This window comes from Brassica napus, chromosome C8 (genome assembly GCF_020379485.1).
Source record: "Brassica napus cultivar Da-Ae chromosome C8, Da-Ae, whole genome shotgun sequence".
NCBI lineage: Eukaryota > Viridiplantae > Streptophyta > Magnoliopsida > Brassicales > Brassicaceae > Brassica > Brassica napus.
The window spans coordinates 41,738,118-41,755,309 of NC_063451.1; the positions used below are offsets into that span (position 1 = coordinate 41,738,118).

The 17,192-nt window shown below is 35.3% G+C and overlaps 3 protein-coding genes across 4 annotated transcripts; all 3 read right to left on the bottom strand.

Moving 5' to 3' along the window:
• Window positions 1-1,620: 1,620 nt before the first annotated feature.
• On the bottom strand, window positions 1,621-5,014 carry LOC111209063 (type I inositol polyphosphate 5-phosphatase 4-like). 2 transcript variants are annotated; one of them, XM_048764957.1, is made up of 11 exons: window positions 4,629-5,014; window positions 4,446-4,536; window positions 4,235-4,321; window positions 4,032-4,122; window positions 3,853-3,957; window positions 3,119-3,725; window positions 2,825-3,018; window positions 2,608-2,716; window positions 2,363-2,511; window positions 1,998-2,272; window positions 1,621-1,907 (listed from the first exon to the last, which is right to left on the bottom strand). In XM_048764957.1, exons 1-10 carry the CDS (start codon window positions 4,659-4,661, stop codon window positions 2,059-2,061), a joined length of 1,680 nt encoding a protein of 559 aa, XP_048620914.1. In that variant the 5' UTR covers window positions 4,662-5,014; the 3' UTR covers window positions 1,621-1,907; window positions 1,998-2,058. The 2 variants fall into 2 exon arrangements, with proteins under 2 accessions (XP_048620914.1, XP_048620915.1); XM_048764958.1 differs by having other exon boundaries at window positions 4,235-4,312; window positions 4,629-5,012.
• A 4,086-nt stretch (window positions 5,015-9,100) lies between these two features.
• On the bottom strand, window positions 9,101-11,258 carry LOC106415841 (homocysteine S-methyltransferase 2). Its single transcript, XM_013856639.3, has 7 exons — window positions 10,905-11,258; window positions 10,465-10,521; window positions 10,165-10,397; window positions 9,935-10,064; window positions 9,658-9,861; window positions 9,506-9,577; window positions 9,101-9,420 (listed from the first exon to the last, which is right to left on the bottom strand). Exons 1-7 carry the CDS (start codon window positions 11,157-11,159, stop codon window positions 9,259-9,261), a joined length of 1,113 nt encoding a protein of 370 aa, XP_013712093.2. The 5' UTR covers window positions 11,160-11,258; the 3' UTR covers window positions 9,101-9,258.
• A 119-nt stretch (window positions 11,259-11,377) lies between these two features.
• Window positions 11,378-13,489, bottom strand: LOC106415554 (serine/threonine-protein kinase STY13). Its single transcript, XM_048764959.1, has 6 exons — window positions 12,834-13,489; window positions 12,624-12,745; window positions 12,330-12,544; window positions 12,074-12,248; window positions 11,845-11,979; window positions 11,378-11,753 (listed from the first exon to the last, which is right to left on the bottom strand). Exons 1-6 carry the CDS (start codon window positions 13,144-13,146, stop codon window positions 11,547-11,549), a joined length of 1,167 nt encoding a protein of 388 aa, XP_048620916.1. The 5' UTR covers window positions 13,147-13,489; the 3' UTR covers window positions 11,378-11,546.
• Window positions 13,490-17,192: the final 3,703 nt, after the last annotated feature.

Genomic DNA, 17,192 nt, shown 5'->3' on the forward strand with positions numbered 1-17,192 from the left:
AATATTTTTCCACTTTGTATTTCTTCTACGTATGAGTATATTTTTCCAGTTGCCCAAAAAAAGAGTATATTTTTCCATTTTGTTTTTTTATACTTTCTTGAAGCTACGAATCGTCGCCGTCGGTATCATTTGCGAGAAATCAATTCTTTTATTTTCTTTTATTTATAAATAAATACAAAGGTTGTGTGTGTGTGTGTCTTGCAAGGAGACTGAAGGAATTTTTCTTTAAAAAAAAGAGAGACACAACTCTTTATCTGATCCTCCATTGTCCTCTTACCTCGACCACCAATCGACCACCAATTATATACTGACGTTTACTTCACGCGGTTTGATCCGACGCGCGTTTATTTCTGTAAAAGGACATGAGAATGCACGGAAATATAGAGAGAGGGAGGTTATCATTGCCATTTTTTGTTGTAAGAGCATGCAGTGGGAATACTTAGACAAAAAATAATTAAATAATCAGTGGACTCCACCAAAAGCTAAGGATTCAATCTTTAAAATTTTTAAATAAAAACTTTTTTTTAGTGAATCTTTGCATTATTTGCGGGCCCCCACGACATGTGGCGACCCGCGATTGGTTGATATATATATTTTTTAATCTGAAAAAAAATAATAATATTTAAAAAATCAAAATACACTTTTTCTAAGAACTCCTCTTTGGGTAACACCATTGCGGGTGCTCTAAGTATTTGGTTCTCGAAGTAATAAATAACAATGTTCAGTAAATCTCTAGACGATAACTAAACACTCTATAGAAGATTAGCGACTAGACAGACTATTCGGATTATTCGGACCTAGGCGAAGTCTAAGCGTTAACGAATTATTGATTTATTTTATACTCTCTCTGTTCCCTAAAGTAAGATGTTTTAGATTTTTTACTTGTTCCACAAAGATAGATTTTCTATATGTTTAAGGTATTTTTTATGCTTTTAAGAAGCATTAAATGAAAATATTTGAATTGATTAAATTTCATTGGTGAAAAATTATTGGAAAGTGTATAATAAAGTAAAAGAAAAAATAAATTATAAACATTTATTGAATTCTTAATAAGCGTGAACACTTTAGAAAATCTTACTTTCGGGAATAGAGGTAGTATATAGTTTACATTTATATGAGATATTTTAGTTTTAGAATTTAACTATTATGATGAATTATCAAAATTAGATATACAAAACAAAAATAAATAAAATTTAGATTTATACTAACATTTTTTGCTAATATAACATATATAGACTAATTTATATCGATTTAAATCGATTTTAAACAATTTAGAACATTTTAAACCGATATAAATCGTATAAATCGGTATAAATCGAATTTTAAGAAAATCGTTTCGGATGGGACCGAATTGCCGACTAGGCGCCACCTGGACCAATTTTTAGAACCTTGATATATAGTTCTACAGTACTTATATTAACGAAGATGAACCGGTCGTAAGAACACAAGTGGGTTGATTCGAAAGTACAAAAGCAAGAATATAGTAATATAGTTCCACGAGCTTGACTCTCTTTTTTAAAAAAGTTATCTCCTCACTTTCAAAATCGAAAATATCCATATTCACTCTGCACTGTTAGACAAGTTGAATTTGTTTCGCTGTAGGGAGAGGGGGAGATCATAGGACAAAAGACTGATAATAAACTGAGATTTTCCAATTTGAAACACAGTGGTCATTCCAAAAGAATCAATAAGATGTACATGCAAAGTTGCAAACACATATATCTATACACTACATCCTGTGGAGAAACTAATGGTTCGAAGTGCACAAAACTGGTCCATTCTCTATAATCCTAAAGAGAAAAGGAACTGTTCAGCTAAAAAGCTATATTAATTACTTACTTCGCTTTTCACCCGAATCTTCTTCCCCTATTCCCAACCGAAAAAACATGGAAGACCTTGAATAACCCCTAGAAAGCGCAGCAAGATCATGAAGATCAACACCCACCTCGAGAGCAACAAGTGTAAAAATACTAAATGATCATCAAAGATTTAGTTACCATTTTTTTCTTTTCAGACTTTAGAAATGTTGAATCCTCTCCCCTGTCTCGTGATAATGAATTAGTAAGGGCTAAGCCCAGCGTATCCATACCGTTGAGGAAGAAGTTCCTCAACTTCAACCCTAGAGCTTTTCTTGATATTGCAGTTTCTATATACCGATTCAATCTCTACAGAGAACAAACTGTAGACTGGTCTGTGATCTGAGAACCTTGACTCGCCGCGAACATACGACAGCTGACTAAGTCCGTTACCATGCCAGAGTATGCGATCACACCTTCAATTTTTAGATTAAAAAAACTCATAAATATTATATATGTATTAAGTTGTTTGTTTATACTCAAAAGAAAGAAACACTAATACTAACCATGCTGGAGTCCGTCTTTTGGCCTTGGTGAGACGATCATCACCAGCATATACATCTGAATTGTTAGAGTACTTGTAAGTGGGTGGGAAATAGATGGTCCCTTCATTCCATCCTTCAAAGACACGACCTTTACGTTGTTCTAACCGCAACTATAACAAAAACAAAAGTGACAATTTGTCTTTTAGACAAGTTTGTTTTTTCAAATAAATGGTTTTTTGGGCCTTTTGAAAATGCTAATTTCTTACCTGGTCTTTCTCAAGCAAAGCACTCCAATTTCTCATCTCGACAAGAGCCTTTGTACACCGGTAAGAAAGAGCTATACGGTAGTTCAAGTCTCCGAGCCAGATTACCCGACTGAAAAGACACATAACAAAACAAGATTTAGCATGCTTATTGCAGTGATCAAAGAATTTAATAAGGACGACCAACAACAAAGAACATTCACTGCAACAAATAACTCACTCGTGTTCTAAAATCGTTTGAGGAGATTTGTCCTCCCCTGCGTTGTTCACTCTAGGGAATCTGGTTTTCCTAAGAATCTCTAAAACGTCGGAGTTTCTTCTCAGCTCGTCACCTTCTTTCTGACCAGACGTCAAGTGGCTGCACACAAAGCAGAAGCTAGTCTGGTGTACTGACATGCTGATCGAAATCGATCCCTGCAAATTATATTAAAATATATATATATATATAGATCAAAATTTGACAACCTCTTCCACAAAGACATTAAATTTGAAAATAATGTGGATATTCTTTTACCTTGTTTCCGAGATAGCCCATCAAGCCTCTTCCCACACAAGAAACTTTGAGATTCTTTACACTGTCCCTTAGATCACTCTTCACCCAAACAGTTAAGAATATCCCAACCATTTGCTTGCTAGCCACCAAACAATACTTAGACTTGTCTCTCTCCTCTGTCACAAAAGATCCACTCCTCGAGACAGCGGAATATTGATCACAGGATGGAGAATTAGACTCATGCACATTGTCCTCGTCGTCCTCGGAGGAGCAATACCTGAAGCTTTGGTCGTAGGAATCGTGGCCCAGCATGAAACGGTCGCATACGCTAAACCTCCGGTCAAGATGTGGCTGCTGCATGGATGCTGCTGACATGTCAAAGTTGTTTATCCTCAGGCTCTTGCTAAGCGACTGAAACGACCTACGATGATAGAACGAGGAGTTTGCGTCTTCGAAGTCGGAGTCGAGCTCGGCGACCGGGTGGGGAACAGGGGAAGGGGTCCGGCAGCTTCCTCCGCCAGGGAGAGTGTTCAAGGTTCTTCGGATGAGAGAAACCCATTTCCTGGCCGGACCGTTGTCTTCTGTACCCAAAACGTTGCCGGCGTTCAAAGGAACGATCTCTTGGAAGCTGTGTGGGGAAGTCTCAGAGAGATTAGGAAACAAAACATCATGTGTTTTTTTTTATTTGTTTGTTTTATTTTCATGTGATTTATTTAACTTTTGAGTAAAATCGAATTAAAAGAGGTTAGCAATACCCAAGAACGTAAATGTCGGAAGGAGGGGAGGTGTGGAGCCAATCCTCGAGATTCAGATAACTCGGAGGAGATTTGCCGGCGACATTCCAGGTAGCAGTAAAAACCCTGATGTGAACAACGTGTCTTAGAGGAAAAGAATTCGCCCAAAAAGCAAAGAGACACAAGAAAAATATAAGTACCTGAGATTATGAACTTGTTTAACTAGTGTTGCTGAATCTAATTCCTGTCTGTTTCGTCTACCTCTTCCATTATTTCTTCTACACCGAGCCTCTGAATACAAATTAATTAAAACACTTGTTGTTGTAAAATTCAATTATTTTTTTTAAAGTTAAAATGAGTTTAGAAAATGAAATAAAGAAGGAAGAAGCATGTAGTTACTGACCAGCATAGTTGCTTTTCTTGTTAACAGAGCATGCTTCTTCTCTTTCAATGACATTGTTACTCCAGTCTCCACATTCACCTGCAAAAACTTTTTTTTTAAAGTGAACATCCTATAAAGTAGAAAACAAAAGCTGTTCACTTCTCACATTCCTAGACTAGAAGAAGGCTGTTCATTAATAACATTTAGTTTAAAATATATACGAGTTTATTACCTTTGTAAACGTCTCTGTCGTCTGCGTGGAAATCTTCTGCTTTGCTCTTGATGTTGAGCCATTTCTTAACCAATGTTCTGGGCCATGAACGCTGCACAAGAATTTGGAGATCAGCAACGTCTGGGTGGTGATGATAATCAATACCAGTTTAATTATTATTATTTTTGGTCAAAGAAGAAAAACCTTGGTTCTCTTGAGGCTACTACCATCACCCATTGTTTATATAGAATGAGTAGATAGAGATCCTTGATTTCACGAACTAATCTTTTGCAAAAACCGATAGATAAGCATAAGCATCCCCTGACCCAGTTAAGAAATGGTGTTGACAGAAGAATATAAAAGATAATGAGGAAGAGAATATGTGAGATTACTTCTTATAAACACAACAGCTACAGAGAGAAAGACTTTGAAATTAGAGATTTAAAAACAGGGGGGGCCTTCGTTTCTGGGCATATATCAACGTGGGTAGGGAACAAAGAGCTTCTTCTTCTATCTGTTTTCTCTCTCTCTCTCTCTCTCTTTGAGTCTGTCTTCTCCTCCCTTTATAAATGAAATATACTCCTTTATTTAATTTTTTAATTTGCTAGTTGCAGTCTATATTTATTGCAGTTTCCCTTCAATTTTTGTTTGATTTAAAAAAAATATAGAAAAAAGATTATTTCCATAAATATGTAAACCCTTAACATATCTCCCACCACTCTCCTTAAAGCTCTAAGTTCGGTAATAGAGTAGTGCTTGAAATTAAATTATTTCCTTTATATATAAAGATTTTTTGGAACATCTTCTTTCCTTTATGTGTTCAGTATTATTATAACTGAAATAAATATGATACAGAATAGTAATCATAATTTTTTTAAAAGGAAAAGTACAAGATCACGATATAAAAATAAACACTTTTGGGTTGTTCCATTCCATATATGCAATACAAATCCCGGATTTGGCAATTAGAACAAACATATAAACAAAAACAGACAAAACGAAATCTGAATTCTTGGGAAATTGTCGCCAGGAAATAATAGTTACTTAGTAAATGACAATTAAAATATAGTAGCATCAATACTAGAGGTGGATTGGTGAGCTAAGGTAGGTGCATGTATGCATGTTTAGAGGGTGAAGCTTGAGGTTTCGGGTGACATCAAAAACTACAAATGCCACTTTATATTTGTGCATTCGTGCAGTTTAATCATAGAAAATGGAATTAACACGTTTACCAAACGTAATAAAAAGACCAAGAAAACAAACGTATTCACTTTTTAGTAAAATGTGAAGTTTATAAAATTGAGTTTGTTGTGTGTAAAGAGGAGGGGGACTCTTTTTGACCCAATCTAGACTAATGTCTACGGGACCATCATCCCCTTTGCAAGACTTTGCCTCGTCTTCTTCGATCTATTTTACTTTTTTCAAAATTTTAGTTCAAACAATAATACTCACTTCTTATTACTGCAAGAATACATTGTTATAGTATCATGGCCGGTTGAGGGCTGATGAAACATTCAGCTCGTAATCCCAAAATTTTTGAAAAAAGTTCTATACAAATAAGCTTCTAAATTAGTAAAAAAAAATTTAGGACTCCAAACTATTAAAATTTTTATTAAATAATATGCGGTTTCCAAAATTTCAGGACCGGTCATGTCTAATATTTATATTTACATATATGCGTACATTGATAGGGTGAATATCCAGTCTACTTAATGCCAGACATAATGAGTATAAAAAATTCAAAAATAATGATCTTTTCGTCCTATAAAAGGTGTAGTTATGGCTTATATTACTCCTTCCGTTCTTTAATGATAAAATTTTTAGAAAAAAAATTGTTTCAAAAAGATGTATTTTTGTGTTTTCTATGAAAAAATTGTAAACTTCAAAAAAATTAATTGATTTTGTTGAATTACTATTGGTTAAAAGTTATCGAAAATTGAAAATTACAGAAAATGATATATTTATTATGATAGTTTAATATGATTTCTTAATATGTGTGAAAATATTAAAAAATCTATTTTGTGGAAACGGAGGGAGTATAATTTATAAACACAGAGTCGGTTTAAATTACTTCGGCTTAGGGTTTGGGCCGAATCGAGTATCAAATTGTGAAATATTTGCTTAATCACAAGGCATAAGGGTTTAGCGAATATACGCTATATGTAAGTTACCTTTTGTGTATTTTTTAACACTGTGGATCTTGTAGTGTTAATTTAGGGGGCCCAATAACCCCCCATGTTTTGCTTTATCTCGATTTTTGAAAATAAAATAACATCGAGTTCCCACTTTTAAGACATGATTTGGTGAATTTAAGCGATTTATTTTGTAAGGTAAAGTTCAAATGACACATGCTGCATGTGGGAGACCGTGTCTGTTTCTTCAGACCAATACTTGGGTTTAGTAAATATGTAAATCTCCCTTTTTATATGTGTCTGTTTCTATTTAATTGACGATTTTGTAGTATTAATTTTTTTAAAGTTGTATTATTCTTTTACAAAATAATTCATGAAAACATCCTAGTTAACATGTTCAACTAAAAGCTATAATCTTAATAAACATGTATTTAGTGATTAGAATTTCATTGCTTAATAATTATGTCAGTCATAAAAATTAAATCACGTGAATCTATTTTTTTATCGAATACAGGATTCTAATTATATGAATCTTGTTAACTTACATAATAATTTTGAGAGATAGAATTTCAATTTGTATAAACATGTTAATAATTTTTATATATATGCATAGACGTATACTAATTCATTAGCATATTAAGATATGATCGGTTTTATTTTTAAAAATCACATTTCTATAAAAAAGAGTCTTGCGAATACAACTATGTGAAATACATGCAACTGTGATAAAAAAAAAAACAATTATACCAGTAGCAATTTTAATCCCACAACATAACTTTTAAACAACATAAATTACATTACATGTGTACCAAATCCATGATAAAAAGCTCCCCACAATAGTTATTACAAACGACTTTTTATCCGTATTAATATGAAACCTCCAATATAACTTTACTAACTATAGGCAAAAATTGCATTTAAAAAAACTGAACTTCAAAAATGATGTTAAACCCTTTTTACTATTGAACATATCTTACAAAAAAATTATAGAGAAGATCAGAAGATACATCGCAACGACCTTTTATTTTTGTAAATATAAAAATAAAAATGAAGGCTCAATAACTTTATCTGTCTCTACAAAACACTGTGCCAGCTGTAACAAGACATTATATAATTACGCTTTCATTGTTTTTCCTTTGTTAAATGCCTATGACAACTCTGATTAGCGAAACGTACTGATTAATTAAAGGGATCACTAATAGTAGTATTAGTTTTTTTTATTGTATCACGTCAACACAAGTACACCCAATAATAAAGAACTAGAAGATTTTTAAAAGATACCATTTGTTCGATAGACTAATAGAATGAACCAGTATTAATAGTAATAAGATAACTCTCAAGGTTGATGCTCTTTTGTGTCTCTGAGTTTTCTGTAATTGTTCATCCCTTGTTATATACTTCTTATAAGTGTATGTATAAAAACTATAGTATTAACGAATGACCTGTTAATGAAGGCGACTTTGTAGATTATCCGCCACATGGTGGCGTATTATAAATAAATATACAGGATAACACCTAGAACAACATTAGGATACGATTGGTAAGCCTGTGTCTGAATTATAATACTTTATCTGAATGAACAGACATAAATTAGTATAGTTAAATGTTTGTTTCCTCCAATCTTGTAAGGAACTTCTTTTTTTCCTCATTGTTTTGAGGTTGATGTTAATATATCTCAACGCAGTAAACAAATTTCCCAAGCCCCAGACTCCAATATGTACATGTATACATTCAATTTGCTCAATTCATAAATGCGGAAACTGCAAAAGAAAAAAAGTGATATGATGCGACAAAAATTGCACGTATTGGGCGTTTTATCGAAGGGGAAAAGTTGTAAGGAATGATGGTTGATGTGAAAGTTTTTTCACTTTGAAGAACCCTTACAAGAAGAAGAAGAAAGAGGTATGGTGCGAGTATGGTCCATCACTTTCTGAACACCGGAGACTTTAGGGTTTAGGGGTAAAAAATAAAAATAGGATGATGTAACTCTTTTTATCTCTTTATGCATTGTTTTCTGGTATAACTGATCAGAAAGAAAGAAGTGGTGATAAAACACATCAAATAATAACTCATGTGTGGTCTTTTTCATCACATCTCATAATTTCCCAACCGTACGGTACAACTACAAGCCCAACGCTCAAGCATTGAGACATCTTGCAGATAAACATACCTAATATATATATCACAAAAACAGGGCAAACTTTGGGAACTTGTAGTCACAAATGTCAACCGTAGAGTAGAGATCCAATCATGGTCCGCTTTCGCCCTTGTTGTCCCACTGCATATCCGAAAAAAAAAACACTTTTGTAACATCTGAACAAAGAGATTAAAAGAAAGAATACTCCAAAGGATATTGGAAAATAGAACCTTGCTATGCGTAGCTGACCATTAAAAGAAAGAATGTATGTATCAGACTCTCAAGACACAGACCAGCTGATTTTGTTCCGCTTCTAAGTCGCATAACGAGTCTTACTGTTAGGTATTGTAACCTGAAGATGATTCTAGAGGGAGATATCTCAATGTAATTAGTCTTTGACCCAAAACTTTTGATCACATTTCAAAGAAAAGCTTGTTTTTTTTTTGTTTTTGGCAAAGAAAGGGAAAACAAACTCATTCGTATGTTTCGTACAACAAATCTATTGCACAAAAAAAAAAAAGAAAAGGTTCAGAGAGAGTGAGAGTGAAGGTGGAGGTTGGAAAAGCTAAGAAGAAGAGAAGAGAGATCTGCGGGTGACAAGTCGCTTGTGAATGGCTCTGATGGTGGCTGGTGTTGTGCGGCAGCAGCCTCCCAGCAATGACACTCCTGCATCCATCCATTTCTCTACGTACGACACAAAGTCTTCATCCCCAACTCCTGCTTTTTCCTGCACCAAAAAATCACACCAACTATTACTATTACTATTATTTTCCTTGTCTCCCAACCAACGTAATGATGATAATGTGACTTACAACCCACTCCTTCCGGTCAGCATCATAGCGTTCTCCGCTGTTTGGATACGCTAGTATAGGCTTGCTCGTCACCTACATCAAAGTTATGTGCAAAGCCTTTTCAAGAAAAAGATTTACCCAATGTGTTCGATAGAATACAAAGCATGCAGCACCTTTGCTATCTCCAAGACTAGGCCCTCTATGAATCTTGGAGAGGTACAGTTGATCCCAACCGCCACTACTGTCTCACAGGCTTCAGCTATGGCGACACACTCCTTGATGGAATCTCCGCTAACCACGTTCACCCCATCATTGGAGTTAAACGAAAACCACCCCGAAATCTTCACGTCCCCTTCATCTAACAGCTCAGCAAATGCCTAGAAAGATAACTTCAAACCTTATTAACACACCCCACCAGAAGAAGCTAACAACATCAAAGTCGATCAGTACCTGAGCCTCTAGCTTGCTTGGAATGGTCTCAAATGCTATTATATCAGCACCAGACTCTCCCAGAACTTGCAATTTTCTCCGGTGGAAATCTTTGAGTGTTTCCAGCGTGATCAAATCACCATAGATTCCACTGAAAATTAAAAGAAACAATTAAAAGAAATACGTTTTTAAGGAGGCAATGAAGACAAAAAAAAAATCTGAGCAGTGTAGCTTATGAGAGCAGCTAAAACCTGTATTCTGAGCCATCAGCCAAGTAAGCACCATAGCTACCAACTGATGCTGCAACTAGTATAGGCCGCGTTTTAAGAATCTTATCATCCACAATGTCGCTGGAGGAGGAGGTAGCTTTGCATTTGTCATAGTACGTGCTCCGAGCTTCACATGCTATTTCAACGCTCTTTCTAAGCAAATATTCGCTCTTCTCTCTTGAAAAGCCTTTTGTTTCAAACCCCTGAATCGTGGCCTATTCAAAAGATTGATCCACGTTTTAGTGCACCCCATAAAAAGAAAGAGAGAGAGAGAGAGAGAACCTGATAAGAAGCACTGGCGATAATATCAGCACCAGCTTCAAGGTAATCGAGACACACCTGCTCCATCAGGAAACAGAATCAAAAGCCATTTCGTGGCAATGCCAAAGAAAACCATAGAATCCCCACTACAAAGAAACAAGAGATATTCCAAAACAAAAAAAAAAAGGAGAAAGATGAAGACTAACAATTACCAAAATAAGGTTTAGGGCTCACAAGGTTGTCAGCTTTAAATAATATCAGTGCCAATGGGATCAATATCTGGTTAATAATACCAAATAATGAAACGAGAATATATTGCTCTACTCCACTCAAAATATTGCAATTTAAATCTAAATCTAAATCTAGGGATAATTTATAATAAGCGCAAAAAACCTAGTCAAGCAGCTGACAACAGCAACGATTCAGATTTCACACTTCCAAAAAAGAGAAATAGGAGTTACAGTGTGGATGATGTGAGGAGAAGTGAGTAAGCATTTGGAGCTCCAGAGAGGATCGTTGAGATCCGCTCCATGTTTCTCGAACTCCGTTGCTAGCCCGCCGTCTATAATCGCATAGCCTCCTGTCTGCTTCAGGAACTCTTTCATCGAGTTAAAAGCCTCCGACTTCGAGCTTCTGGTTAACATCCCGGACGCAAAGTTGGACAAAACAACCAAATATGTAAATCTCCCTTTTTGTATGCAGGTACTACTATTCATGTGTTGTTTACAACCTTATCTTTCAAACTCGTTGATTTTTCTATATCACAACTTAACCACTCCCTCTGTAGACTTATGTCTTCTTCCCACTTAGTTTTTTTCTCTCTCGGCTTTTGTTACCCAAATTACATATTTAAAATTTTACGAATCACCAGACCTGTAAAACGGACAAATATGACGCCCCCCCCCACCCACCCCAGCCAAAAAAAGGAACGAAGAAGATTCAAAGGTTTATCATCAATTTTATACACGACCAGACTGGGTGTAGTATAAATACATGTATATAGAACAGAATGAGAGTTTTTTTTAATGCCAAATCTAACTCGAAAGTCTCCAAAAGAAAAAAGAAAATCCAAGAATCATCACGCAGAATATGAGAGAGAAAGATCAGGGGCCACGAGGTCTGCAGAAACAGAGGAACCCCTGAAACTTGTCTGGTGGTATCATTCCACCGCCTTTGCTTGTGTTTACCGCTTCAAGTAGCTTCACAACCTCCTCCATCTCCGGACGCTTGTCTGGATTCGGGTCCCAGCATCTCTTCATTATGTTTGCCACTGACTGTGGGCAGCATTTCGGAATCTCTGGTCTCAGATTCTGTTCAACCAATAAAGATAAGGGATGAGATCTTTCTGATTAAAACCTTTTTTTCAGAATAGGAGAGAAAGAGAGAGAGAGAGAGAGAGACCTTATGAACAACGGCATGAGAGATCTCAGCAAAACTACAGTCAGCGTAGGGCATGTCGCAGCAGTATATTTCCCAGAGACATACACCAAAGCTATACACATCGCATTTCCTGTTGTAAGGCTTTCCTTCAAGAACCTTATCCACCCCCAAAAATAACATAACCTTTTTTTTAATATATTCCTTTTTTCACAATTACGAAACACAAAAAGGGATAATATACCATACATACCTCTGGAGCCATGTAGCCGAGAGTTCCAGTTTCACCCGTCATGTCTTGAGGGTTCTGAGCCTCGACTCTAGCAACTCCGAAATCAGCAATCTTGAGCGTCTTGTTAGTTTCTAGCAACATGTTCTCTGTCTTCACGTCCCGATGCACAATCGCCTTGGAGTGGAGGTAACTCAGCCTGAGACAGGAAAAAGAGGATATGTATATGACCAACAATCCCTTACACATTAAAAAAAAAAGAGAGAGAGTGGTTAATTACCCTCTAGCGAGATCCAAAGCGAGCTGAATGACATCCTTGATGGGGAGTTTGCTCCTATATTTCTTGATGAGGAACTTCTTGAGTGTGCCTCCAGCAACATATTCAACCACAACACAACAGGCCCTGGCAGGATGTGCTCCGCTGCCACCACGTCCCCCAGAATCATTAGCGGGAGGGATCTTCAGATCAGAGGTCCCCATGGATGCTCCTATAAACTGATAAAAATGTAGAAATTCAAAGTCAAAGCTTCTCCTTCTTCTAATACTAATCAGACTAGTAGTTGTGAATACATACCTTGGTAACGTTGGGGTGATCGAGCTTCTGCCAGACGGCGACCTCTTGCTCGAAAGAAGAGCGCAGAGCTGTAGTTTCAGCAGCTGTTGATTGACCATCTTCTCCCCAATCCAACACCTTCACTGCAAATCCACCAGAACCAACCTTTTTATTACCAAATTATTATTTAAAAATAAAATAAAAAAAATAACTAGGGAGATAAACACGGACCAGCGACTTGTTGGCCAGCGTAGACACCGCGGTAGACAGTGCCATACGTGCCGTGGGCGAGAACGTGCTTCATGTCGAGTTTGGAGAGGTCGATCTCCCATTCGTGCATCGGAGCTTTTGTGGATGTGGAGGACTTGGCGGTAGTAGAGGAGGAGGAGGAGGTATGGCCCATGTGCAAATCCCATTTACTGAAATCAAGAGTATCCGCCCTGAAGTATTGACCTCCTCCAGCGCTCCTGCTCCCGACTCCCCCTAGTTTGGGATCCGATCCTATTTCCACCGATCTTGCCGCCTCTCCGCCGCCTGACGCCATGGAGTTCAATCAGTGGAGTTGAGGACAAGTGCTAGGGTTTTCGTTTTGATGATGACTCCGAAAATTATGTTTATGTGGTGGAGAGAGAGAGACAAAAGAAATTCTAAAGGAAAAAAAGACAAAAGAGATGAGAAAGGGAAGAAGAAATAAGATTTTGATTGATTGATTGATTGTGGTCACCACAACGACACACACACAAAAGGAAAACTTAAGTTTCACATGGATTTATTAGAGCGAGACATATAATCGGTAGAGGAGTTTGGTGAGAGACCAACTCATCTGTCTTTTTGACTGTTTCACCGGCCAACTTCTCTCTCTCTCTCTCTCGCTGGCTCGAACAAAATTTATTCCTTTGCCCCCTTTCTTTAATTTTTATATATGTTTTTTTATATTTAATTTATGTTTGATTCTTCTTTCTCTCACGCCATCTTTGGAGCAGCGAGCGCTGAAACTTTTCTCTTTTACTTCCTATATTCGGGGTGTCGTGTGTGTTTAAATTGTCCTCGCTTGAGTGTTTATGGGGGATGGAGAGTTCACACAGAAATCAAAAAAAATAATAATAAAATAATCTAATCCTACGAACTCCTCTCTACGAACTCCTCTCTCCTAATCCCTTTCTCCTAAAGTTCATCACTGTAGCGCGGATCCTACGTGTCGTGGCGGCCCGCGATTGGTCTACTTTTTTTTTTTTTTTTTAAAAATCAAAAAGAAAAAGTAAAAAAAAAAAAATTAATAATAAAAAATTGAAAAGATGAACCCCAAGAGATGGTTCATTGATGTGGGTGCTCTTAGATTTATATTTAATTTATGTTTGTTTTTGGTTGTACATATTTCTTCCGTGTAATCAGACTTTAGTTTCGTTAGGTGAAGTAATTTTTTTCCGGTTGCGGATTTTACTTTTCGTAAGACAACTTTTGATGTGCTAGAGTCAAGCTAGCAAAGCAGTTTTATCAATCAAATCCATCCACTGTTTTGTTCTTGACTCTATAATAAAGACCCGTTCTTTAAGATCGGTTTAAAGCTAAGCTTCCTCTCTTCAAAGTTTTATCCCGACTGTTTTCTTCAGATCTTCATCTTATTTGTCGGTTATCCTCAACCTTTATTCTCTGAAAATATCAATCTTTGCTGTAATATCTCCGGCAAAATATTCTAAAGAAGTAAATCTTTGAGTTTTGCTTGATAATTTTGCGGTTTGAGGCCGGCCTAAGAAGAGTCAGAGCTTGCTAGTTCGCAAGTGTTTTTGCGATGACTGTCTTTAAATCGATTGAAGTTTCTGGTAGTCTCACATTCGGCAAAGAGAGCGGAGATACTTGGAAGCAGAAGCGCGCAGAGAACGAAGCACAATATGAGGTCGGAAAGTGGCTAGATCGTTGAGAAAATGCATCAATATTAGGTATAGATTAGTGCGACAGAGCGGTAGCGGAGATTGCAGTTTCTGCATGAAGTCCGCGTGGATACCACGTGTTTCTGGAAACCTTAATATCAAACACGTGTCTTGTTAACGTGTCGGATATATCCTCATAAACGGGTTTAATTGTAAACTTTATTCAATGTTGTTATTAGTCTCAAACTTTTAAAGCCCGACTCATGTAAACATGTCTTTGCCTTTGGGCTGTTATAATGAAATTGGGTTGAAAAAAAATCCATTTATTTTTAAGAGATTTTCAATAATCACCTTTACCATTTGTGTGTAGAAGATGTAATATAATAGTATTTTGAAATAAATTATATACATAACTCTCTCTCTCTCCCTCTCTCTCTCCTTCTCTTTCTCTCTATTTATCTCGTTACAGTTTTTTATTATTATTTTTTTTCTGAATATGATTTTTTTATAACACTCATATGACTTTAAAAACCTAAATTTATTTTTTCTACAGAATATAAGACACTGTATACATATATTTTAGTCTCAGCAGCTTCTCTCTCTTCTTTAGAAAGAGAGTGACAAATCTCTCTAACCCTCTTACCAATACAATATCTTTCGGAGGGGGAGAGATTTAAGTCGTTTCTTTTTTTTTGATGTAATATATTTTCGATCTATGATCGTTTACGGTTTCGCTTTGGCGATTTTCCTTTTCGCTTTGGCGATCTTCCCTTTCGCGGTGGCGATTTTGTAGTGTTATAGATTCAACACAAAACATAGCAGTTCTTCAGTCTCTTGTTTTATCTCTGTTTTGGTTGATAGTAATAAAGCATCCGATTAGAAAATCGGATTTGTTCTCCTCTTCCGAAACACATCATCATATCCCGTTAGCTATAAGTCGGATACTATCTTCTTCGGTTATGCGCTAATTCCTTTCTAGAAGAATCAATCTTTACTCATCTTTATAAGAGCCTATGTTTGGCTAAAGAGTAAAGTATCTTCGATGGAAAGAAAGATGCGATGTTTGATTTATCTCGGTTGATCTGAAGGATATTTAGTAGAGTTGGCATCTTGATAAGATGGTCCAGCAAAAAAAATCTTTTAGATCAATTGAATCTTCCTTGTTGTACCAACGGGTGTGGAAAAAGGTCTTGATTTCTAGCGGCGGATAGGCGGAAGATTGGAGTTGATGGAGTACAAAGCTTGGAGAATAAGGCTTCGTGGTAAAGAAGACGGTGGCGGTAGCTGAGCTGAAGAGTTTCACTGGCGGTGTCACGGCGGAGGAGCCAAGGCGGTGAACTCGTAACGAGGAAGCTAAGCCTCGTGTCCCTCACGTGTAACAACAAGATGCCACGTTGCAGAGGTTTACGGATGAACTTACACGTGTGTTTATGGGCTTTGTAATTTATTTTATGTCATTTACATGTTGGGCTTTAAAACCTAATTTTGTACTCACGTTTCAAGTCCATGTGGCTTAATGATATGAAAGTTGATAAATAAAATAAAATAAGACACTGTATACGTTTCCGATTTCTCAACATTTTATATTTATGTATCTTTTTCTTTCTTAAACACGAAGTTATTTTAAGATCTCTTACAATTTTACACGTTTTTCGATAATTAGATCTAGTTTGACATATTTTATACACCTTTTTTCTTTCTGTTTACAATTCTTTGAGCAACCTTCGGTATACAGTATTTCCATTTGTGATTCCATCCTATGCATTATTATGTCATGATGATATGTATATATAGTAGAAATTTTAAAATTTAATCCACGATAAAATAATAAAGTTTTTGAGTTAGAAATTAAAACAATACAAAATATATTAAGATAATATTTTTTAAAACAAACAAGTTCTACAAGTTTACTACTCAGAACAATCCCCTATATATTATTAGTGAAATATTACAACTTTTTTTTGTAGACACGTGTCATCACTAGGATGATTCTTAGAATTATTAGAAAAATATGTTGGTCCATCTAATTATATAATAAACTTTTTATTAAACTAACCATAAATTTATTATTAATGTCATTTATTATTTCCTTAAATAAAGATTACGGAATTGCCTAATGTGGCTAAAGTATATATGACAATTAATGATTTTGAATAATAAAGATCTGATAAAAAAATGTATCTTCTATCAAATTTGTTTAATTTAAAACTATTAAAATAATTTAAAAAAATCACAATAACCATATTATAAAAATATAGATTTTTCTGTATATGTTATATTTTTAATTTTTAAAAAATGACTATAAATTACTAAAACTGTTAAAAGTCTCACATTCAAATTTTGGGATCCATGGTTTAAAATTTTTGTTATAAAAAAATACAAATGATTACAAAATCATATAAATAAAAGTATAATTTAATTAATCATTAAGATTTAAAATATATATGTATATATATCATTCTAAATTAAACTATAAACCATATTAAATATTTTAATTTCAAAATTTACTTTGAATAATTTTTTTTGATAAAAGTTTTGAACAAACATTGATTAATTTTTTTAAATTATAAATTACTAAAATTATTAATCCTACAATGAAAATTTTGTTATCGATAATTTAAAGTTTTTGCTATTAAAGATACACATAATAAAAAAAAACATATGAGTAGAAATCATCATTTTATAGACATTAATATTAAAAATATACTATGTATGTTAATAT